Genomic DNA, 24,098 nt, shown 5'->3' with positions numbered 1-24,098 from the left:
GAGCGCGTTGCCTCATCCAGGAAAAAAATCCACTTATGAATTTATTTAATTTTATTGTTGTTCCTAAAGCTTGCAAACGCTGCCAGGAGCATCATCTTTGTGTCTCGTTACTTAGGGAAGAAAAAATCGAAGTTCATATCTTTCAAGAAGTTCTTTGGTAAAAAGAAAAGGAAAGAGACGTTGTCACCTACCGGGAACAGCAGCCTGAAGCTCTTCCAGTCCACAGGAGACGTCGCAGCCTCACAAGGGACWCACGTTGGTTACGATTCTGAAGATGAACTCGAGTAAGTCTTTGGACTGGGGATACTAAACAGCTGAGGAACCGTGAGGGTGTTTATGGGTTAAGGAGACCCCCACATTTCCTCCTCTTTTTACTCCTGTTGCCACATTCCTGAACAGTTGTCTGCTTAAGGAAAGTACAAATTAAAATGGCTGATGCGAGACAAATTGCAAGCGTGGCGGATGGCTTGCAGTAGGAAATAATTATTTTAAAAGCTTTCATTTAAGCATAAATAAACCTTGCGTTATCATTTCAAGGGAATGTAATTCCCCTCTTCAAGTACGGACCAGATACCCAGTTTATGTCTTACCAGAGCAGTGTTGTGCCTCTGAAGTGCGTCTCCTAAAGGCAGTTCAAGAAATGTTGAGGTTTAATGTTTTACGGATGTTTTCAAAAGCAAGGAGGAGATAACGGAAAGAACCCCACTGAAATGAGCATGGACCAGAGCTTGTGTGAGCTTTAATTTCCCATATCTGGCCAAAGGGTAGATTCTGCATCCGAGTTAGTCACCCCAGCTGGCTTTTACAGCCAGCACAGGGAAATCCGCATTGCTAAGATGTGACTCACGGCATTCCTGTGTGGATATCCAAGGCAGGTCGCATGAACCCTGCTCTGAAAGTGCCCATTTCTCACCATGGACTGTAAAGAGGAGCCTGGGGTGATGGGGTCTGCTGTAGATACCTCTGTTGCAATGGCAAGTTACCTGAGGAGAACAGCAGCCTGGGTACCCGAGCACCTCTGCAAAATCCCAGGCACCCCCAAAAATCTTATCTGTTAGTTTTTTTTCCAAAATGGTAGCATAAGAAACGTGGTAAAAAGCTCAATTTTTTAATTGGATAGACAGATGGATAGAATAGTCCTGCAGCTGCCTAAAAAGAAAGTTCTTGCGTTACTGGGCGCTGGGTCTCTCAAGTACCAGCATCAGTTTTCTGAGGCACTAGCAGCCACTGGAGCGATGCTGTTTTGGGTAGGGACTGGGAAAGGAGCCATCCAGCCCATTACAAAAGACATTTTGCAGGAAGGCCACTAGGCAGCGCCAGACAACTGAAGGAAATCTATCAACAGACGCGTGTATGTGTGCGTGCGTGTGTGTGGTTAGTGTAAGGGCAACAGTAAGGTTAGTCCAGCTTCGTTGGCGCTGCAATCCTGGGGTTTCCAGGCTGGCAGCATCAGGGCTCGGGGCAGACTGCAGCGTTTTCCCTCAGCAGCAGCTTTGAGAGCTGCGTGGTGAGATCAGCTCTGCCCTCGCTGCTCCACAAGGTCGTGTGCGGCTGGGTGCAGCCCCTGCCTCTCCTGGCCCTGTTCCTGAGCCACATTGGCAGCGTTAGTACCTCATTGTTTCTGAGTAATTGTTTAAACAKACCAAGGCCAGGAAACACTTGGAAGGAAAGGAGAATGGCTTGGAGCACTGGTAACCCGGGGGGCCGTGGAGCGGAGCTCTGGGAGCTGCGTGGGGTGCAGGAGGAGAGCGGCAGCGGCGGTGCCTGCCGCAGTGCCCGRGCACGTGCGGCGGAGCTGAGCTGCCTGCCGTGTCTGCTGGGCAAACTGGCGCGTGGAGCAGCCCTGACTGGCGCTCAGCAAATTGCCATAGAGCCCCGTGACCTTGGCTGCGTGACAGAGATCGCATTCTCACTTAGATAAATTGTTCTTCTAATGTCTCTAATGCATCAAACCGCAGCACCAGGCTTTCCTTCCTTCTGCGGCAGGAATACACATCGACTTTTCCTCCTGTGCTTTTATTAAGCGTATTTATAGCAGCCATTATGAGGAAAATGTTACTCTCTACTGTGTTTGTTTATGTTTCTGAATAGTCCCTATGACAGCAGTTCCTCGGATCCAAAAATAGTTGCTCTTTTTTTTTTTTCTAAATAATCTCTTCAATTAGCTTGATAGTTGCTTGAATCGAGACAATTTGGTATTTAGATTTGCGATTTCATACCTGTCTTGTATGAAAAAATGTAGAAGAGGGGCATTGTGGAAGAAATGCCATGTGCCTATGTATCTGATCTCTGCTCAGTTAGGCGGTGAGCTAAGTGGAGCACCACGGATCTCCTAGCATCTAGGTGAGTGCCCCTGCATCTCCCCTGGAGTACCCAGGGGTTAATGCCCCACAGAGGAGCTTTCCGAAGGAGTTACATGGCGCATGTGTCAGAAGCAGGACAGAGACTGTGAAAGGAGCTGTCCACAAAGCAGTCCCCTACTTCCTTTCTCTAGACCACAAAGAATGTCCGTGGAAAACACATCTCCCACAAGCCCATTAGGGAAAAGCCCCACAGTCTTGATKCAGGAGAAGCTGGGAAGTATCATATAAATGATGCTGTCGGGTAGCTTCACCTTGCTGGGTTGTTTTTGTTAGTGACCTGTATGGCAGGGACATATCGAGCCCTGTGCCACCCTTGGACAGGAGGCAGTTTAACCTTCCTGGGGAACATTGGCTCATTTGCCAGACACGTTACCACTGCAGCAAGGAGCTGGCCCGCCTGGGCTGCAGGTGGTCAATGGGATCCRCACCCCTAGCCAAGGGGCAGCCCCATGGCATGGAGCAGAGCAGAGCGCAGCTGCTGGTGCCACACGGTCTCCAGGTGTCATGTAGACTGCTCGCCCCGCAGGTGCCATCGTGCAGCTCTTGGCTTAGTTTTTATGGCACTGCATAGCCTGGCCGGAACGCTGGTGGTGTGTGCAGCGAGGAGTTTGGAATCACACATGCCGTGTAGGGAGGTGCACATTTGTCCTCTACCCCATTTTCACAAGTTCATCCGAGTTAAGATGGCAAGAGGACTGACAAAACCTGCTCAGTTACTTTCGCTCTCTGTTGTGTTATTCTAGGACCCACAAAGGCATTATGGGGAGCAGAGCTTTGTCACACGACAGCATTTTCATCCCCGAGACAGGGCAGGAGCCCGCCAGGCCAGTGAGAGTCTTTTCTCAGGAGAACGTCTCTGATCGAATCAGAGCTTTACAGGTACTTGACACCACGTACATCTTTCCAACCCAAGAGATGGGGTGTCTTCCCAGGCTTGATTTTTTTTTTTCATAGCCTTTATAGTTGAACATTTGAATACTAAGTAATTATCATCTGCAGATTACATTGAATGTTGAATTTGTCAACTAAGCCATATTATATCTCAGTTCTGCTAAGACAGTAGTTATTAATRGATGGGTTGCTTGTCCACGTAAGAACATTTCTAAAGGGAGGTTGCCYGTGCTCGGCATCATCCAGTTGTAAAGTTAAAATGAAGGTAACTTACTGTCATAAACTAAAAAGCACAGTGGGGCAGCTCCATCACTTTCACACTAATGTATTTTATGCCACGTTGTAGCTGAAACTACAGCACAACATGAAATTGGGGCCTCCACCTCCATTTGGGCTTCATGGAAAGCGCTCAGAGGATGCTGGCACCAGCTCTGAAGACGACGGATTACCCAGGAGTCCCCCAGAAACATCTTTGCTCCATGAAATCCTGAATTCAGGCACAACAGGAGTGAGTAGTTCTGGTACTGATGTAAGTCAGCGTTTAATGGCTTATCTCAGCCTTGTATGGAAGGCAGAAAAAAATATATATTTGGGTCACTAGTCTTATTACTGCTTCACCTCRGAACCATTCAGATATACTTACTCAAAGTGGGAAAGTGATGTCTCTGTGCAAACAGCTACTAAAAATCTCTTCCTGTTGAAATACGAAGATCATGCCAGAATATGCAGAAATAGGAAAGAGAGGGTGTGTTTTTGTGGCGAGATTTGGGGGTATGTGGGTGTTCAGGGACTACAGAGAGCTGCTAGGCATAAAAAAAGGCTAAAAAATCTGTAGTCTCTCTCAAACATGCTGATTAGCGTCTCTTCCTTRGTATTTTTCTCTGCTGGTATGGTAGAAAGAAATATATAAGAATCTGAAGYTTTTTCTTTTAAATGATAGTTTTGTTACAGGTTATTTCTGATTTTATCTGCATGCCTTTGTACTTAGTTTGCAATGTCCTTGCTAATCCTTAAGACTRTAGAGAAAAACAATTTGTCGGTGTTGTGTGCAGTTTGTGTAGATGGTTTCTGCTGGTACATCTGTCTCATTTGTCATCTTTACTGAATCTCTTCCTCATTCCACCCCACAGTTCTCTGACTCTCACAAGCACCTTAGCTCTTTGAGTTTAGCTGGAACAGGCAGTGAAGAAGAAGAACAGGTAACTTCTGCCAAATGTATTAAGGGCCAAGCAATTATGTATATTAATCTTTTAAAGCAATGTAAGGTATAAATATTACTTTATTGTCTGTCAGCCGCAAAAATAACTTTCTGTGTTTGTAAATGCATGCCCATATGCTTTGCTGTTTCAATGGCTATCTTTCTAACATTCAAAAGATGTGATTGTTTATCAATATAGTTCTCCAGCACCAAATAATCTCCTGCTAATAGTAACTGAAACTTCTAGCATATTTCATGTCCTTCAGAAATTTGACGGATGTTATTTGATCCTCAAAACCAACCAGATTTGGACACAAAGAGGAGGGGTATCTCTTGTTTCAAATGAGAAACTGCAGTAAAGGGTGGTTAAGTTATGCACACGGRGTGTGGGACCAGGTTTGCTAAGCAGGCTTGAACAAAATGTAGATCTTTCAGTATCCTCCCAGACCCTTAATTTAAATACAATATTACCTGATACACTGATACAGAAACAGTTTTCCTGATGACAGAGATTGATATTGCAGCCCAGGATACTGGGATTCAGTCTTTAGTCAGATATAACTGACTATAGTCAGTTTAATTCAGTCAGATTTGGGCCACATGGGCCAGCGTGAGCTGTGAATTCTGCTTCAGTGATGTTTTCAGGACTCAACAACCAGCAAATAGATGATTTTCTTCAGTCAGCACTCACACGTTGTGGCTGATTAAAGAGTGGTTTTGAAGGGCTCTGAAGAGTCCCTTTCAGTTGTCTGCAGCTGGAGTCATAGTGGAAACAACACAGGGGTATAATGGAAAACATTTTCTGGAAATAGGAGAAGGGATAGAGGAAAATTGCAGAAGGGAAATAAAGAAGCTGGTCCCAAGCTGACCATTTCTTGGTAATTATGTAGAAGGCATTTTAACAGCAGCTGCAGCAGGGCTCAGCAAACATTTCTGGCCCTGCTTGATAGACTTATTTGAAGGTATTTGAAAAACTGCTTTATACAGTGAAGTCTTTATATATCTTAAAGAAAAAAATGGAACATATGAAGAAAGCATTTCTKGAAAATCAGCATAGGCTTACAGTAAAAATATTTGTCCAGTCCAGATGTATATTCACTGAAAGAGCGTTTATGCCTCCCCATAGCTCCATTAGCTTCTCTCTCCCGCTGCGGAGGCGCTGTGTGACTTTGGTCGGGCAGCTTTTCCATGTCCCCCCACGAGTTAGCTCCGAGCATCCCGGTCCCATGTAAGCAATCCAGACAGCAGCACGACAGGAACACATTCCTGCCGGAATGCGGAGCCCAGCTGGCGCTTTGGAGGGAACAGACCTGCTGCTAGTCAGGAGGAGACGCGATGGCCGGTCGGTAGGTGCCTCAAGGGCAATACACTCATCACAGATCCGAGGTTTTGGCTGGCAACAAGACCTTGCAGTGTCTTGGAAGCTTTTTTAACTGGAAGAGAGAAAGGAGCCTTTATGAGCATCCCATCCCCGCTCTGGAAATGGGGCTTCCTCTTGGCCCCACACGTGATGATCCCCCGTGCAAGCAACTGAAGCAGAGGGGAGCCATGTGAGCATGGGGTTTGGGCCAAGGGCTCTGCTGGCCCTGCCTCCTCCCCCAGGCTTAGCCAGAGCTGGATTTTACCATCCAGGCAGTCTCTGCAGCCAGCACAGACCTGGCAGTCTCTCGACCAGCTGAAATTTAACTGGAGTAGCCAACCAGATTCCTGCTTTTCCAGCGTAATGACCAATGCTGAACAATGACAGTGAGAAGGGCAAGTTCTTAAGGCAAAAAAGAAGCAAGGAAAACCAGGAAAAGAAAGGAGAGGAGAGGCAAATAATAATAGGCCTTGAAAGAGAACATGGCTTGTATCTTTATCAGGGAGCTGAAATGTCAATGTATTCACTGCTAGGCACTAATGTATAATGCAGCCCTGTATCGTTGTTGTACATTAGTCATGTTTGAGTACCACCTTGCAGACAGTGCAGAGAAACCCTACTACAAATTAGCAAGAGCATCAAGTTCAGCATGCCYGAGTGAGGTGCTTTTTGTTGCTCTTGTACCTTTTCCTTAACAGAAAGCGTGATCAGAAGCTGTGGATCCAGCCTCCACTAAAATCAGTGGGACTTCTTCCCCAAATGTAGAGGAAGGGRTAGCAGACCCTAGCTGTATCCCACACTATCTTGGCCCTAGCTGTATTCCAGACTATCTTCTGACTGCAATGCATATGCAGAACTCTGCATGCACAAAATGCTGACGCTTTTTTTCTGCCAAAATAAAATAAACACTCTATAGCTCTTCCCTTCCCCTAGCCATTCCCCTCAATAAAAATATGACTTCCAAAAGTCTTCTGTCCAGCTGGATGGGGCATGACAAAGAAGGAAAACTTCCGTAAYGAAAAGCACTGGATTTTCAAGCTTTCAGAGGACTGTTATCAAGAGTTGGCAGAGGTCATTTTAATWTTGTGACAGATATCTCGAAATACCATTTTACCTTCTTACACAAACTGAATCAAAGAGAAAAGAAAGCTTATTTTTAAAGAGTCATTTGCACAAAGTTCTGTCTTTTTGCATCAGCCCCAGACTTGGGTGGCTTTTGTTGAGGTACTCAGGAGAGATGAATTTCAGAATTTCAGCTTCACAAAAGTACCACATCCTTTGGGGGCATCCAGAAGGTAGTTCTGGATGGGTTACTGGTCAGGTTGGAAGTTCCAGGCCACTAGTAGGGATTGCCCACCATTTYCTTCCCTAAAATAGTCTGTGCATCAAATATGCTTCAGGGTAAGCTCCCTCCTTATTTTGCAAATACAAATAAATAAAGAGAAAAAGAAGGTAACTGAACTGTTAATGCCATTGATGTTTGATTCTTTTTTTCCTAAAGAGGATATGGTAGAGYTGGAAGGGAACTGATGAAATGTAGGAAGTTAGAGATGCTCTGGACCAGTGCAACTGTGGATAGGAGTCCAGACAGATGCTATAGGAGAGACCCAGGACGGAAATGTACCCGTTAGGATGGGCACTTGAGTGCTCTTCATAACTGCATTTCCTAAACCCATGCTGATCGTATAGTTTTGTGCGTTAAATCTTTTAGTTAAATGTGACTTGTTCTCTCCCGCTGGGCTATACAGCGGGATATTCTCGCTGCTAAAAATGCAGAATTGCCAACACTAGTGTTCCATAGGCAATATCAGGAAATGCACTGTATTTTAAAAAGAAGTCAGGAAGAAACCAAGGCAAGTACAAAATGCCACAAAATAAACCAACCCAAAACCCACAAAATAAGCAGGCCTCCTTCCCTGTAGGTTTGTTATTTTCATGGATTGGTTTATGTGTCGGATTCTGCATTTGGGGAATCTCTATTTCTGTTTTAGGTCACGCTGGGTCCGTCTAGACCGCAATCTGCGGCCGGGCAGCGGATCCCTAGGCATGGAAGTGCTAAAACTGGAGGTCCAAGGTTCTCTGACAGCAGCATCTCGCCCACTGCTGATTTTGATGCTCCACCTGAGCTCTCCTCTTGCTTGGATAATTCTGCTGCTAAACATAAACTTTTAATAAAACCCCGGAAACAGAGATCCAGTAAAATGAGAAGATTTCCTCAGGTAATTATGAAAAAAAAATTAAAGGCACACAAAAAAAAGTCATATCTGAAAAAAAATCTGGAATTTCTGACTGGATTTCATATCCAAATTCAGACTGGTTAAAAAAAGTCAGATGGGTGCATTGATATTTAGTGGGATTTTAATAGCTTTATTTAATATGTTTCTGGAGTAGTCAGTAAGCACAGAATAAATGTTATGTGATTACTGGTTACTTCTCTTGGTACAGCAGTTTATGTGAAGATTTCTTCCTAACATTACTGTGCAGTACAATGTACTGTTTTGGCCATGATGCAGAAGTTGAGGCTGACTGCTTTTTCTTTAAAAATTTTACCTTTTCAAAAAATGATAATCAACTTGTGCACTTTCCTATACTGAAAGATCCTGTAAAATCTTGACTCTTTGAGAGACGTCGTATTTGGTTTTAGTTTTGTTTGTTTTTTTTGTTTAGCTTATCAAACAGCATTGGGATTATAGTTTCAGAAATTACAGAGGTAAGTTATGACCTGCTACTTGGAACCAAATAGTGGTCATTAGGACTTCTGCATTCAGCTTTCTTTCCAAGCTTGGCCCTTTATGTGCTCTACAGAAATTTAAAAACGTGTCTTCACAGAGAAAAAATGTGTATAACTGAAACTGTTGGGTTTCAAACCATCATTCAAAACACTTTTTATCTGGGTCTTTTTTTTGCATCTTTTGACAGAGATTATTTAATGAGTCACCTTTTCTCCCATTTTCAACCTGAAGTTTACAATTCTTACTACAGCATTTCCACTTTATTATCTGGGGTTTCCATCAGTGTTTTAAACACACCAAAGCCATTAAATGGGCTTGCTTAACATTAAGAACCTCATTCCTTTGTCTGTTTTAAGATGCCAGATGATTGAGCCCACATGGTTTCCCATAGAGAATGTTTATACCTATTGCTAAGAAATTACAGTTTTTAAGCGTTTGCCTGCCCACTTTTACCTGTGCATTTTGCTCCTGGTTGCTAACTAACACCTCCTGCTTTTGTATTCCTGGATCCTCACTGGATATGGGCTGCAAACACAAGTAACATTCCAGGGTTGTCTTTGCAATTGTCTTTGCAAATCTGGACATTATGTGAGTCCTAAAAGTGTTTTCAGAGTGCGAGTCTTGTGGTCTTAGAATTAGGGCCCACACCCAAAGCACATATTTACCCACCAAACTACAGTGACTCAGTAAGCTCATAATACAGGCACCATATGAAAATGCATATTCAACAGCTTTATAACATGCCTGGGAATAATCCTGTACATTTAGCCAGTGCTAAGTACATATTTRTAGAGGCTTACCTGAAGCTCAGTCCCAAAGAATTCGCAGATGACTGTACTGTGTTTTAAACTTTCATCAGATAGTCTAACTTTTGAAAGAAAAAAAGAAAGACTTCGCATAAGGGAGACATTATTTGAATGCTGTGTCAGTGGGATTAGACAATTGCCATATGGGGATAGATCCTCAGCTGGCATAGTGTGTCATAACCTCAAGGACTTATTCAGCAGGGTTTCTTTGCTCTCTTTCTGTGTACACTTGCCTTTTCAAGGCTATATCTGGGAAAGAATGGGTAGTTTTATTTTTAATCCTGTTATGGAGTAGCAAAATACAAAGGGGTGGATTTTTCTCTTTCAAGTGGTGCTTTTTGCCCAAGAGCAACACAGCATATCCAGCATGTTGTGGGGCATCAAGTGCCAAGGACAGTCCAGTGGCCACTGTTTTGATGAACTTCCTATCTATGGAGGCATGAAAGCACCACTCATGCAGAATGAAGTGTCATTGATTGCTTTTRTATTGGTTAAATGTATTATCCCATGATCTGCCCAGCCAAGTAAGCATCCAGGATGCAGGTCATGAAAACAGCGTGSTTCTCACTGAAGGCAAGTGTTGCCTTTCTGAGATCTCAGCCTGTAAATTCAACAATAAAAGGGAAGGAAGGAGTGAATCTGCACGTGCTGATGGGCTTTTCTGCATGTCTTTGTTCCAGAGGACCCGGTCTGAATCTCTGACTGATTTGAGCTGTACCCCAGAGGAAGAGGAGGAGGATGACAGAGAGGYGCAGACAGAGCCTCCAGATGCTCTGCTGAAAAGGAGGCAGCAAGAGCTGCCGTGCGGCACAGCTGCAGCGCAGGATGCGGCTCCCTGGCACCAGCCCAGGATGCCCCAGGACCTTCCCGCTGCTTTGAGCGCAGCAGTGACTCACCCCGCGCCCGAGGCTGCCGTGGTGCAGGAAGCCCTGCTGCCAGAGAATGAACCCGAGGGCTGCCAACCAACACAGGAAACTGTCTGCACGAAGCCTGATTCCCCATTGCTGCTGGGAGGGGAAGGCCAGGCAACTTCTCCCTGCTCCGGTCTAGACGGAGAAATACAAGAGCGGAAAGATCCCGCGGAAACACTGGCTGTGTTGTCTGCGGATAAGTGTGATGTGTCAGTTGATACTTTAGATCAAGAGCATAAGGAGCTCTCTACTGTACCTGCAGTATGCAAAGCAGCATCTGAAGAGGATATTTCACTTAATAAACATAATCTTGTTTGTTTGGACAGTTCAGAAGAAAGTAAACAGGAAGATCAGACACATGTGGAAGTGCCCTGTAATAATGTGGAAGCATCCTGTAATAAAGAAGCAAAGAAAGAGGTTGCTGTGTTGTCAGAACCTACCCGGCAGTTTCCCATAGGTTCTTCCCGGCACATGGACTCATTTGCTGTCCCTTCCCACGTTCCACATCCTACTTCTTCAATGGAGGTGGGATCATCTGCTTCCTGGGATCTAGAGAAAACAAAGAATACACAAGAGGCAGTGCCTTCTGATAAGAACTGTCAGTTATTGGTCCACAAGGAGGAAGTTTTGGGGAAGAAGGCAGAAAAAGCAGTCCATGAACTCAATGCATTGAGAAGGTTTTCTGTGTCCTCTGCACGAGAAAGGCCAGGGACCAGAAGCCTGCACTTCCCAGAAAGCTCAGCAGGTGAAAATCCATTGAACACCAGATTCTTCCTGTCCAAAGCAAAAACATCCCTGAGAAATGAGATGTGGAAAGCAGATTTGCAGGTGGTGTCAGATGCGGAGGAGAGGAAAAGCGGCAACAAAGATCAGCCTTTGGTGCCGGAGGGCAGCGGTGAGAGCACAGGCCCATGTGYGGAAACGCTGGCTGGCTCTGTCTCCCAGGCTCTTGGTGCAGGCCCAGKCTCCAGTGATTCCTCTGTGGTATCGCAGAGTCAGCCCAACTGCGAAGATAAAAGTCCTTTTCAAGTAAAACTTAGATCCACCTCACTCTCCTTGAAATTTGGAGACAGCTCTTCACACGAATCAAAAGGGATTAAAATATACAGTGAAGAGATTAATTTGGAAAATGAAGCATTGACTTTGTTTCCCAAAGGTGAAAGGGCACAGATCAAAAAGACGGATGATGCAAATATTGGTGGTTCTTTGAATGATAACATCAAATCCAAAGCAAAGTCCTCGGATCAGATGAGCGGCAAACCTCCACTGCCCAAGAAGCCTGTCCTGCARAACGTAACTGTTCCAAATACCAGTGCAAGCAGGGAGAGACAGGACAAAGTCACTCAGTCTCCTGAATCCAGAAATGAAGACAGAGACTTGGAGAAAAAGTCAAGTCCTGGTAAAGTGCCTGGTAAGACTCTGGTGCCTTATAAAGCCCCCGTAACTCTTGAGGAACRGCCCTGCGTGCGAGGCGCCCGTTGTGTGCAGCACAAGGGTGGGGAGTGGGAGCTGGCGGCTCTGCCTCCCGTGAGGCTGCTGCCTGACTCCTCCATGCTGAGAAGACCTATCAAAACAGCAGCAGGAGAGAAGCAGCAGAGAGAATAAGATATTTTAATGGGGACTTTTGTGTTTCAGAGCCTTGTTCAAAGAGCCAGGAGCACCCAGTAAGAGTAGAGCTCTGTGTGGGTGGGTGGCTCGGACCTCTAGACCTTCTTCACCATGGTTGTGAGGGAGAAGCACTACTAATTGCCCAGCAGGCGCAACACACTCCTTGTTCATTGATTCCTATGAGCTTTGCTTACTTGCTTGTCTGTCTTTATCATTACTTACTCCCTGTTCAAAAACAGAAGTTGGCTACCCTGTGGCTTCATGGCATTTAAAGCCAGAAGAGCCCATAAGAGACCCTCTAGTCTAYATGATAAGCCAAAATGTAATTGGGTTAGAGTGAAAAATCCAGTCTTCTTGAGACTTCTGGAGACAAAATTAGTGTCCCACAGGCAGGGACCAGAGAAGACCCAAAGTGGCAGCAGTGTCCGACRTATTTGCAAGGTCAGGAAGCGAGTTAGGTAGGATACAAACAGTTCTAACAGGAGAGCTCTGCTCTTCCCTTCAGAGAAAGGCCAGAGGGCAAGGAAGCTCTTTGGGTCTTCCGACACGTGGGGGATGTTTCTCCCTGCCCTGAGCCCGCGTGGTCACGGGGCTGGCGCTGAGCGCGTGAGTCGGAGCTGGCAGAGAGCTCTGAGAGCGGCACAGCCGCGCGGCGCCCGCTGCCTCCCAGCRCCTGGAGCTCGGGCTCCGAGCTCAGCGGGACGAGCGCTGCAGGGAAGGGCCTCGGGATGCAGCAAGGCCGCTGTCCTGCGCCGTGGCGGAAGCCTCTTCCTGGCCCCGCAGGCAGCGTCTGGAGGCCCCCAGTGAAACTGGTTGTAGCCTTGTAGCTGTCTTTGCAGGGCTCCCATTTACAAATTCCTGTTCTCCCGGCAGCCAGAGGAGGAGGTTCCTTGGCTGTCTGATGGGACTTCATGGCCACCCAGGCAGCCTCCCCACAGCAAAGGAAGTCTCCCTTTGTATGATCCCTATACTGCCCTAAACACGTTTTCCGCACTGCCCTGCCCTGAGAGCAGTTGGTTATTTAAAACGATCCTCAAATCTTCTGTAATCAATGAAGATGGGCTGTGGTCAGGGTTCTTTCCTGCTCTTTTTAGGAGGGACACATTGGGAACAGAGGAGGAGGAGGAAGCCAACGCTGTAGGGTCGGGCATGCTGGAGGATGGAGGGYTGGGAACAGGCGGCACGGAGGCTCTGGAGTTACAAGCATTCCTGTGTCCTCTGATGTCCTGTTTGTCCTGCYGAGTGCCATGTGCCTGGAGCGAGTCCTGGTGCAGGAGGAGCAGAGGAGATCGCAGGCGCTGGATGCCCCCGTGCTGGATGCACAGGGATGCCCCGTGCAAAGTGGTGCCTGGCAGCAAGAGCTGGTCCCTGTGCTTGGCAGGGTGCACGGCCTGGAGCACAACGTGGGGCTGCTTGGTGAGAGCCCTGCTCTAAATGTGCTTCTCTCCATCTAACATAATTAAAGGGAATTGGTATGTGTATGGCCCAGGATTGCAGTTCAGACTGCTGTGTAATGCTAGTTCTTCCTTATTTACTGCCCCACTGCTGTTACTCTAACACCTGAGGCAAAGTTGCTAGTTTTCTACATATTTCTAGCTTGGAATAGCTTTGTAATGGATTCTGATATTGTGGAGTGGCCAGACTGAAAACGTTTGGTTTGCAGTATGAAGCAGAGTGCGCGGGGTTGACGCAAGTCCCTCTTTACCTCCCTGCAGACCCTTCTCCACTGCCGTTCGATCAAACACCTCCTTGTCCTAAGTTACTGCATGAGCCTGAGCTGGCTGCCCTCCAGTCGCAGGGGAGCGAGCGGTGCCCACGTCTCGTGTTTCCCCGGCACAGCCCTAACTTTGGCGGGGGTTTTATCCAGCTCCACCCAAGGCGCATCACCCTGGTCCTTGGGGAAGCTCTGCAGCAGCAGCAGCAGCAGCAGCAGCAGCAGCAGGGCACTGCCCCGGGGCATGAGGGTGCTGCGCTGTGCAGCGAGGGAAGCCGTCTGCAGCCCTGCAGAAGTGTCACGCTGAGCTCCGTGGAGCATTTGCCTGAGCCTCGTGGCCCTGGAGCGCGTCTTGCAGCCGCAAGCAGCGGCAATCAGAACAGCCTGACCAGCCTAGGGCTTCCGCGGGGCATGGGGCTTAAGGACAGTCTCCGGCCTTGGGGTTTTGGGAAAGTCCTTCTCTTGTTTTGCYGGCCGCTCTTCCAGCTGGCAGCCTGCCCTGTCCTCCCCTCCGAGCTTGGGAGCCCTGCCGGGAGCCCTGCTCCCTGCGGGAGCCACTCGGATCCCCTGCCGCTGTGGTGGGCGCGCGGGAACAGCTCGGCTCCTCTGCTGCCAGCTTCATTGGCAAGGATGGCGAAGGAACTGGAGTGTCTCTCCTATGAGGAAAGACTAAGGGAGCCGGGCCTGCTTAGCCTGGAGAAGAGAAGGTTGAGAGGGGATCTGATCAACGTGTGTAAATAGCTGAAGAGCTCATGTAGGGAGGAAGGGGCCAAGCTCTTCTCAGTGGTGGCCAGTGACTGGACAAGGGGCARTGGGTACAAGTTGAAGCACAGGCAGTTCCATCTGCATGTGAGGAAGAGCTTCTTTCCCATGCGGGTGCCAGAGCCCTGGCACAGGCTGCCCAGGGAGGCTRTGGAGTCTYCTTCTCTGGGGATCTTCCAAACCCGCCTGGATGTCGCCCTGTGCCCCGTGCTCTGGGTGTCCCTGTTGGAGCAGGGGGTTGGACTGGATGATCTCCAGAGGTCCCTTCCAACCTCAACCAACCTGTGTGATTCTTTAGCTTGCGGCGAGTCTGGAGAACTAACAGCAAAGGCTGCTGGCGCAACCCAGGCGTGCGGGTGTCCGCAGCCCCTCTCCGCAGCGCGTCCTGCAGGGCTGCCCAGGCTGTGCCGGCTGCCCGAGGCACAAACCTTTGCCAGAATTAAAAGCAGAAAGAGCATCCAGTGTTCCATGAGGCTCATGCTTTGCTCTGTGTGTCCCCGCAGGAGCAGAACCCAGGAGCACAAACTAACGGGTTGTTCCAAGAGCAGGGCTGTGGGCAGCACCAGTGTGAACGCGCGTGTTGGGACCTCATAAGCTCCGTGACTGGGGAGCTCTAGCAGGGGGACCCTCTTCTAGAGGGAAGGAGCTCGGGGAGAGGTGGTGAATGCCAATGGTGAGCGGGGCTGGTGGGTGTTGTCCAGCAAATCCAGTCTTTGAAACGACAAGAAAAATGTTTCTCTCTACATAAAGGACATTGCTTCAATGCTGTCCTGTGGATAGCTCAAAAGGAGGCTCCCTCTTTTTCAGAAGCTGTTGGGTTTTTAGGCTGTGTCCGGCTCTTTTGCGACCTGGCTCTTTCCCAGCAGTAACATTGCGATTTCGTGTGTTAAAAGGCTCCTCGCAGCAGTGTTGTACATCCAGCCAAAAGTCACATCCCTTCTAGGTCAGCCTAGGGGAGAAAGAAACATCAGAGGTAGTTTGCCAAGKTTTTTTTAGGATTGCTCTGTCCAAAACTAGGGCTCTGGATGCCTATGCTAAGACAAATGCATGTAGTGATTTAATAAACAGAGGCAAATATGTAGGCCGGGGTACCCTAAATGCCAATATGCATTTTTAAAGCCTTGCTTAACATAACCGGTGTTTTACTAGTGAGCAAGGATGGAACAATGTGGACTGAAATATGCACGAAAAACGAGTGTTACAACATGATGACACTGCTGTATGTAGGGAGTTTTATCTCCCAGTGTCAACTTGTTTGCATTAGTTCTGAGGATGTTTGCTTTTAAAATATGCAGGGAACCCAGAAGTGAGCTTTGCTGGCTAGTGAAGCCACGACTTTCCAAGGGCTCTAATATTCTGCTCCTGACCATTCCCTGCACAGATGTACAGGAAGAGTAACCACTCTTTGCAGCCCTTGTAGGTGTTAAGATGTTCATTTTCAGACACCAGAAGATGTAAATATTATAAAACATCTGTGCTATATTTTGTACACACAAAGACTCTCTCGTTTAAAGGAAATAGGTATGGTATCTGAGACTATCTCTAAAAAAACATCCCTAAAGCTCAGGGTGCTGTTTGAGATGCCCTGGCCATGGCTGTCTATGTATGCTACACATGGAGACAGGCATACACATACACCCCTACTCACCCTCCTACCCACACTGGAATATACTGGTGTATCTGTCAGTAGACAGTTACATATGGATTACTCTTTGTGTGTATGTATGTATAAACCAATATACAATAATAAGTTAACCTTATGCTCCTTTTGTACATAAAAATCAATGTTGTAGCTTATTGTCCGTGCAACTAGTCAGAAACACGTTAAAATGTAATATCCCAACATCATCCTTGCCTGCTCGTTTCCATGGCCTGTGGGCAGGAAAAAGTCCACCTGAAAAATCAGGTCTCCAGTGTTTAAGAAAAAACAAATTCAGCTTTAATAAGATTTTGAAGGAAACAGATACGTGCAGTTAGTAGGACTGCTGTGAGATGATTTTCCCTGTAAAGCTCAACAGGTTCCTGGCCAGCCAGCCCAGCTCCTGTCGGACCCAGCAGGGAAGGGCTCTTGTCCTTCCTTTCCGAGGGTGGCCATCAGGAAGGTGGATGCAGCTCTCGTGGCTTGCGGGGCTGCCTGTGGGGCTGGCCTGGGGCTGCGGGAAGCGAGCAGGGACCGGCTTGGAGGAGCTGGGAGAGCCTGGAGGCTCTGGCGCTGGCACCAGCCACTCGCCGTGCGCTCAGGGACTCACAGGTGAGGGAGCTTAAAGGAAGGGCTTCGGGAGCCTCCGCGGGTGCTTTCAAGCTGCAGCAGCAGACCTCAAACAGGCTGGAAATGTTATTGTTAATAAGTGGTGACATTATGTGTGGAGCAGTTTGGCAAGTTCTGACCYGGTATTTTCCTGTTTTTTGGTGATTTATCGCTGTGCTTCGTTCCGAGGGGAAGGATCTTCTCTCAAAACACCTCAGGCCAAAAAAGTTTYGAGGATATGAAGGGTGCAATCAAGAGATTAAAAGTATGAGTSAATGAGAAATGACCTGCCAACAAGAATCATTATTATTTTAAGTAGCTATAACGAGCTGAGTAACGTATTGTTTAAAATGTTGCAATAAGAGCTCAAGCGCATGGCTCAGAATTGAGCTTCAACCAGGAAAGTCTCAAGACTGTAAAAAGCAGGAAAGGGAACTGAAACGCGGAGCACGAGCAGCGCTCCCGGCCCGGCGCCTCAGGCCGCCTCCGACCGAGCCCGCCCGGCCTGGCCTTTGGCGCCCTGTGCGCTYCCACACGGAGAGCTGTGCTCCATGTCCGTGTCCACCTGATGGGGCCAGGGGCTGCCGGCTCCGCGGGCGCAGGCGTTGGGCTCTCCCGCGGGACACCTCGACCTCCCTCCCAGCTGGGCCGTCCCTCCCCTGGCGCCGGCCTTTGCCACGCGGCGACTCGCGGGAGCCCCGAGCGCCTTGTGACAGCTGAGGTAGGATGGGAAGGATCCTTCAGGGTGATCCTTCTTGCTCACCGAGCAAGAGGGGCGAGCAGGCCYGGCCTGGGCAAGACTTCTGGCTGCCTAAGGCCCTCAGGACTCCAAAGTCCACAGGAGCGTTGGATCGTCCCSAGCCGCTGGTCCGTTTCGCCTTCCCAGCGCCTGCGTTACCTTCTGTACTGCAGCAGTCGCTCACGTCTGCTCCCAAACCCCCTTCTCCAGCTGGGAATGCACCCCCTGCTCCTCTCACACTGCCTCTGACTGACCGCCAAGGTGGTACTGACCACCGAGGTGGTACTGACCACCGAGCTGGTTCGTGCTGCAAGGTGCTGGTGGCTTTGTGCTGGAGAAAGCACCTTGCTTCTCTCTGGCTGGCCTGACTTGCTCCCTCTGGCAAAGACTTTCTGCGGAGCAAGTGCAGAACACAGTGACACAGAGGAAGAGTCGTAGGGTGACAGGGGGGACAGAGCAGCTCGGGCTCCTCGGTGGGTGTTAGCGCTCTGCTGGCCTGCGTGGCGCCTGTGGGGATGTAAACAGACTCCCTCAGGATGATTATGAAGAGGTTTTTGCTACGGTTGCAGGCACATTCTGAAGCCATCTCTTAGGGGATCATACAGGGCTCTAAATTAGCTACCTTTAAATGTGTGTGGCTAGGAGGTCTGGTTCCTCCTGGGGGAGAACCATGGGAAGAACCAAACTGCCCGGTGTCTCCCTTTCCAGTTAGTGCCTTATGAAAAGTGTTGCTGTAAAGTGGCCTCCAGCCACAGCACAGTGAGACCGGGAGCCCTGTTGTGCCAGGAAATACACATCCAAACAGCAGAAAGGTGAATCCTGAATCCATGAGGAGAACCGATCAGTAAGAGCACAGGCCAGCAATAGGCCCGAGCAGGGCGGTCGCTTTGTGGGGATTGCCTGGTGGGAGCTGAGCAGGAACGAGGGGAGGTTCAGCCGACGCGTGTGAAGAGCTCCCGGGGCAGTGACAGGGAAAACGGGAGGAAACAGAAAGGGTGGTTGGGAATCACCAAGACGAGAAAGCAGCATCGCTGGAGGGTCAAGGCACCAGGCAGGTTCCCGATAGTGGGGGGACTGGAGAGGGCAGCGAGGCTGGCTGGAGAGCGGGAGGGTATCGGAGGCAGGCGGGAAGGCCCCGCCGTGGTGAGGGGCACGGGGAGGGCTCCGTGCGGCCCCCCCTTGGCTTCGGCCCCGAGCACCGTGCGTGAGGGGCTGGATGGGGCAGCGCGTGCCCGCGGCGGCCGCAGACGGCAGCGGGCAGCACGCGGGCACCCCAGAGCACCCCGGCAGGGATCAGTTACCTGGAGAAACGGGAAATGCAGTCAGAAAAAAAGGACGTTTTCATTACAAATATCAAGTACTGGTATACRTGGAAAAAAGGATCGGATTCCCAGATGGAAATGGGGACTAGGAGAGGAGAAAGGCGAGAGCTGAAGCTCATAAAAAAATATGRAACAACAATCACATAGTCCCAAAAAAATAAAAAGAAGTCATCACGCCGAGTGATGTGTCGAGGATACCCCCACCAGGACACGCGGGGTCATCCRGCCTCTTCACCTGGTGCTGGCAGCGTTTCCTCTCGAATAACAAACACCTCCCAGCCTTGAGCACCAGGCTGTGCAGAAGATCTGGGCCAAAATGAGGAGCAAAAGCGAGTTAGAGAGTGCAGCTAATCAGAAAAGGTTAAAGAAAGGGGAAGGACATGGGGTAAGTCTGCCAAGCTAGTAGCATTAAAGGGTACTGARAAGAAAACAGAGCCACGTGGGCAATTTGTTCATGTCCATAATGGACATATTGGAGGAGTTATGGGTTTAAACTGAAGCTAAGAAAATTTAGCTTAGCCGGGGGAAGAAGATTAGTAGGAAAGCACAGCCAGRTCCTAGGATGGATAGTCTGGGGAGACCAAAATCTCCGTCTCGTCTTCCGAGGCTTTTGAGAGCCGATGAGAGCCCYGTTTGTCCGGGAACAGTTTACGAGAGAGTGTCTTGCAGCTGCTATTGCTGTGGAGATGAAGGATGGCCTGGGGACATCTYGACATCTTTCCCAGCCTTATTCTCTGCCATCCTGTAAAATGAGACAAAAATGAAGCCAAACGGTCTATGGGAGAGGAGGAGAAGGTTATGAGAGACTTCCTGGCTTGTTCCTCTCAGATGAACCTACAGGATCCCATGAGGACAGCGCAGGAGCTGGCAAAGCCGCTTGCTCTGCCCCCTTGCCCTTCTTGCCTCCTGCCTGCGTCTTGCTCTCCTCTCGTGGCCAACATGTGCGGGTTGTTGTTGTTGTTCTGATTTAGTCATTAGGAAGTTTCCATGCTCAGATAAGCAGGCTGTTTGTGGTGAGGCGCAYGGGAGGACACGGAGCAGAGCAAGCCCTCCAGAAGTGCCTGTCACCACAGGGGATACTGTGCTGGGTGGCAGAGCAGAAATGGGCTCTTCCCATGCCAGGGGTCCTGACGGGAATGAGCCCCTCCTGGCTGAGCCCCGCTCATTGCCGCTCCTTGCACAGGCTGCTGACTACGCAGCGACACTTGCCCAGGCAGACCTGGGTGCTAAACTCCTGCTCCGCAAGAGCCTCCCGTTGTCTTGGGGACACAGGTGACCAGCACTGGTCACCTTCTCCGAGGACCCCGGCGTCGCTCCCACCACATGGCTTGTGCTGCYCTCCTTCCTCTTTGGAGCCCTGCAGGCTCCAGCCTAGTTGGCAGACTGCACTTTGGGTGCAGTGGGAGCCAACCAAGAAGGAACGTGGGGCTGGATCCAGTGGGGAGCTGAGGCTGTTCCCTTGGTGCAGCCGGTGATTTCCGTGGTGTTGGTGTGTCCAGAYGACACAGGCGGTTTGTGCCTCCTCCCGTGGGCTGCTTGTCCCGCCAGGCCCCTTGTGCCCGGCTTTGGAGCAGCCCTTGCTCGTGTCTAAGGAAAAGAGGGTGAAGCAGATGGAGGGAGGGCAGAAGAGGAGCCTGTGGCAAAGCAGTAGTTTAGTGAAGCTTGGCGGGYGCTTTTGCACCTCCCTCATGTGGGTCTAGCTGAAAAAAAAAAAAACAACCAGATGTTATTGACCACTAAAACAGTAACTTAAGGACTTAAGGTAGTGGAAACAGGAAGCTTGCTTCCTGGAGTCCAAACAAAATTTCCTATTTATCCTGCCTCATCACCTTCCTTCAAATCGCAGCACTGAGCAAGCGAGAGCCCAAGTTAATTGCTTCTCCCTTTCAAATAACCATGTATCCAAATATCTGCCAGCAGAGCAAAGCCTGCCTTCCCCGGGGACTACTGGAGACTCCGACGTTCCCGCAGAGCCGGCCTGGATTTCCATCGCCCGGCAAAAGCAGAGAGGCCCGCACCAGGAGCCGGAGCCGAACAGAGGAAAACCAGYGCTTCCAGATGTGAAGTCAGATAAAGAAAAGCACAACAAGGAGAAGGAGAGGACGGAGGTACTGGCAGCATGGGCTTGTGGCGCTTCCCTATGGCATCCCTGCAGTATTCCTGGGATCCACTGCTGTTATCCCTGCCAGATGCTGTTGTGAGGAGAGGCGCCTGAGCAGCGCAGTCCTAAGCAGCAAAGACACTGCTCTGGCAAACGTGGCCCCTGGTTGCTCAGATAAGTGAGCTCCTATCGCCACGAAATCCCGGAGCTATTCCAGGGGTGTGGAGTTTCCTGGGTGCCCAATCAAAGCTTCCCAGATCTAATGTGATTATAGACATGAAAATAACCAAAATGGGGCGCCAGGCTGTGCCATTTCAGGCAGCTCTCCGCACACGAAAATACAGTCGCTTTGCCTCTTCTAAGCACATGTGGCTCCCATTCCTTCTGACTGATACAAGCCTGAATGAACAGCTTGGTCCCAGCAGCTCCTAGGTAACAATTTTTAGAGCCTTGAGAAGTGAAATAGGATAAAAATAACTTCTTGCGCTTGCAGAAACTGCCAAGATATAAATCCTGGTTCTTTATATACAGATAACTCAGACACCCATGTGCTGGCAGGGAAAAGGAGCTAATTCCAAGATCCTCAGCCATTCTGGGCTTAAGAGAACCAGGAGCAGTGAGATTAACAAGAAATCATACACAATGCAATGCCTAGGCACGCTTGTAAGCCCCAGCAGTGCTGAACAGTGCCACAGCACTTAAAACACCAGGCGTTTAAATGATCCCAAAATACAATTCCCGAGCGAAAGTAGGAAATTCCGGATTCTGGCTAGCAGAGTTTCCTGGGCTTCGTGCCRTGCGTTTCGTTTCCCTGATGGCCGAGGGACGGATGTGCTGAGATGCTCCCGCCTGCAGAGTGGGAGGTCGGCCCCGCTCCCGCCTCCTCCCACCTGGCACCAGGCACTGGCACTTCCACACGGGCCTTGCTGGTGGCAAGGGAACTCCTATGGAAATGTGTGAAAATGGGCTAAATTTCCCCMCCTATTTTTTATTTTTTTAACGGAGACCAGTTTACCTTCAACCCTCCCAAGCCCCAGTGCTCTAAAACACAAGCTTAGGAGGCAGAAGGGAAACAGGAGGGAACGAGGCTCTTTCCAAATCCCACCTGTGTTAGCAGAAGAGTATAAAGGGCCTGGCAGGTGCTTTGCATTGGGGATAATAATAATAATCTACCCACAGATGCCATTATGAATAAGATGAGATTGTGCCCAGTTCTGGGCTCCTCAGAACAAGAGGGACGTGGAGCTCCTAGAGAGGGTCCAGTGGAGAGCAACAAAGGTGATTAAGGGACTGGAGCATCTCTCGTATGAGGAGAGACTCAGTGAGTTCAGCCTGTTTAGCTTAGAGGAGAGAAGGCTGAGAGGGGATCTGACCAATATGTAGAAGTTCATGAAGGAAGAATGTAGGGAGGAGAGCGCCAAGCTCTTYKCAGYGSTGGCCAGTGACAGGACAAGGGGCAGTGGGTACAAGCTGCAACACAGGCAGATCCATCTGCATGTGAGGAGGAACTTCTTKCCTGTGAGGGTGMCAGAGCCCTGGMRCAGGCTGCCCAGGGAGGCTGTGGAGTCTCCTTCTCTGGAGATCTTCCAAACCCRCCTGGATGCCGCCCTGTGCCCCGTGCTCTGGGTGTCCCTGCTGGAGCAGGAAGGCTGGACTGGATGATCTCCAGAGGTCCCTTCCAACCTTGAACATTCTGTGATTCTGTGAGATACAGAAGGGTGGCTGTAATCTGCCAAGTTCAGCATCGGGGATGCTAATGTGGAATCTGTGGGGCCCTCTGRGCAAGGAAGGGGCTCGGGTGAGCGCAGGGTGGGGAGGCGCAGAGCACGCCCGGGCTTTGGGTGGCAACGTCCACTCCTTTCGCTCGTGTTTCTCCAGCCGTTTTCTTTCCATCTGCATTCCTTGCATTGTCTCCCGCTGCGTGCACAGGGACTGGGGAGGCAGCCCTGGAGCCAACCTTCACACGTGGCACCTAAAACCTGCTCCGAAGAACTGAGGAAAGAGACAAAGTCTGAAGTGAAAGAGCTGCTGCTGAGGAGCAACTCGCTGTCTCATCCTGTCCCTGGTAGGAAAGCAAATGCTTTAAATACCAATGTAGGCGCTTATCTCACAGCCTTGTCAGGAGACATCGGGCTTGGCTGTGCTGGAAAAGAAGCAGGGCCGAGATCCTAATCTCCTCCCTCGTTCGAAACCAACAAGGGCAAATTGTTTTCTCAGCCCTCGTGTCTGGGATTTTGTTTGGTGGAATATTCCTTCTACCACTTTGATTTAAGTAAAAGTCCTGTTACATAAATGCGAATCAAGAATGCAAGGAGATTTCAYGGGACCGGGTCCCAAATGTCCGGGTGTGAAAAGCAGAATGAATGCAAAATTAGCTTCAGGAGCATTCCGCTTGCAGGCGGGTTTCTGAGCAAGCAAGAAAGATGCGATGCAGACTGCCTGCCTGTTAGAGGGCAAGAATGGAGATTATCGTGTGGTTTGTAGTAAGGTTAAGGGACAGAAGCTATTAATTAGAACAGCGGGTCGTGTTCTCTGGTGCGCAGAAGGGCTGGTTCCTCAATAATGTATCGTTAAGGAGACTTCTGTGGGAAAGGTGAAGACTTACAGCGCAGGCCAAGGCCGGGGATGTTCTCAGTGAAGGAGCTAAGTGTAAATCAGCAAACTGACACCAAGCCCCCCTCTATTTTACTCACAGCAGCTCCGGCGGATAAGGAGGAAAGGAGCCACGTGAGGAAAGCCGGCGCGGCCGCTGCAGCGCAGCCCTCCTGGATGGAGCTCGCCAAAAAGAAGGCGCAAGCGTGGAGCGACATGCCCCAGATCATCAAATAGAAGAGTCTGCCCGGGCGAAGAGCAGCTTCCCTAASTGCGCCAGCCCCTCGGTTTGCACCTCTGCAGACCAGCTCGGCCCAGAGCAGAGCCTCTGGCGCGGGCGAAGGGTTGTAGTGCCCAGCTGTGCAGAGAGTGTGCAATAGGTGCAGCCACCAAGTTTACCTTCAACTTCGTAGCAATCAGGATTGCCACGGCAATGCATTACTTAAATGATGCTAAGGCCAGAGACTTTGCAAAATAAAAATTCTGCTTTCGATATTTCGTGCGTTTTTGGCTTTTAATGACATTTGCATCAAAGCGGTAGCTTTGCTGAACATTTGGTGGTGGTGCAAGCTTCTCTTTGGTTTTTTTCCTCTCTTYCTTTATAAACTATGCACTAGCATCGTGATTCCTTCAATTGCCTGACACTCTCTTTAGGAAGTTGCTTGGAGCAGCGAGGGGCTCACGGGCAGCCCCAAGCGAGTACCGCGCTAGAGCGGCTGCCTGGAGGCGAGCGCCTCTCTAGCCTGGTCAC

At 49.5% G+C, this 24,098-nt stretch overlaps 1 protein-coding gene across 1 annotated transcript in view; it reads left to right on the top strand.

Annotated features, from left to right (window-relative positions):
* KIAA1211L (KIAA1211 like) overlaps positions 1–23,835 on the top strand; it is a 35,523-nt gene extending 11,688 nt beyond the window's left edge. The window contains exons 3-11 of the mRNA XM_026035643.1: positions 116–284; positions 3,107–3,242; positions 3,601–3,783; positions 4,385–4,453; positions 7,804–8,031; positions 10,031–11,672; positions 20,575–20,762; positions 22,685–22,820; positions 23,451–23,835. Of these exons, the coding sequence (XP_025891428.1) occupies positions 116–284; positions 3,107–3,242; positions 3,601–3,783; positions 4,385–4,453; positions 7,804–8,031; positions 10,031–11,672; positions 20,575–20,762; positions 22,685–22,820; positions 23,451–23,584 (2,885 nt within the window). The 3' untranslated portion in view covers positions 23,585–23,835. The remainder of the gene's footprint in view (positions 1–115; positions 285–3,106; positions 3,243–3,600; positions 3,784–4,384; positions 4,454–7,803; positions 8,032–10,030; positions 11,673–20,574; positions 20,763–22,684; positions 22,821–23,450) is intronic.
* The last annotated feature ends 263 nt before the right edge of the window (positions 23,836–24,098 follow it).

Source organism: Nothoprocta perdicaria, unplaced genomic scaffold, assembly GCF_003342845.1.
Source record: "Nothoprocta perdicaria isolate Ctin4 unplaced genomic scaffold, notPer1 scaffold_163, whole genome shotgun sequence".
In the NCBI taxonomy this organism is placed as follows: Eukaryota; Metazoa; Chordata; class Aves; order Tinamiformes; family Tinamidae; genus Nothoprocta; species Nothoprocta perdicaria.
The sequence above is the reverse complement of the archived record's forward strand: the minus strand, read 5'-3'. Positions and strand labels throughout refer to the sequence as shown.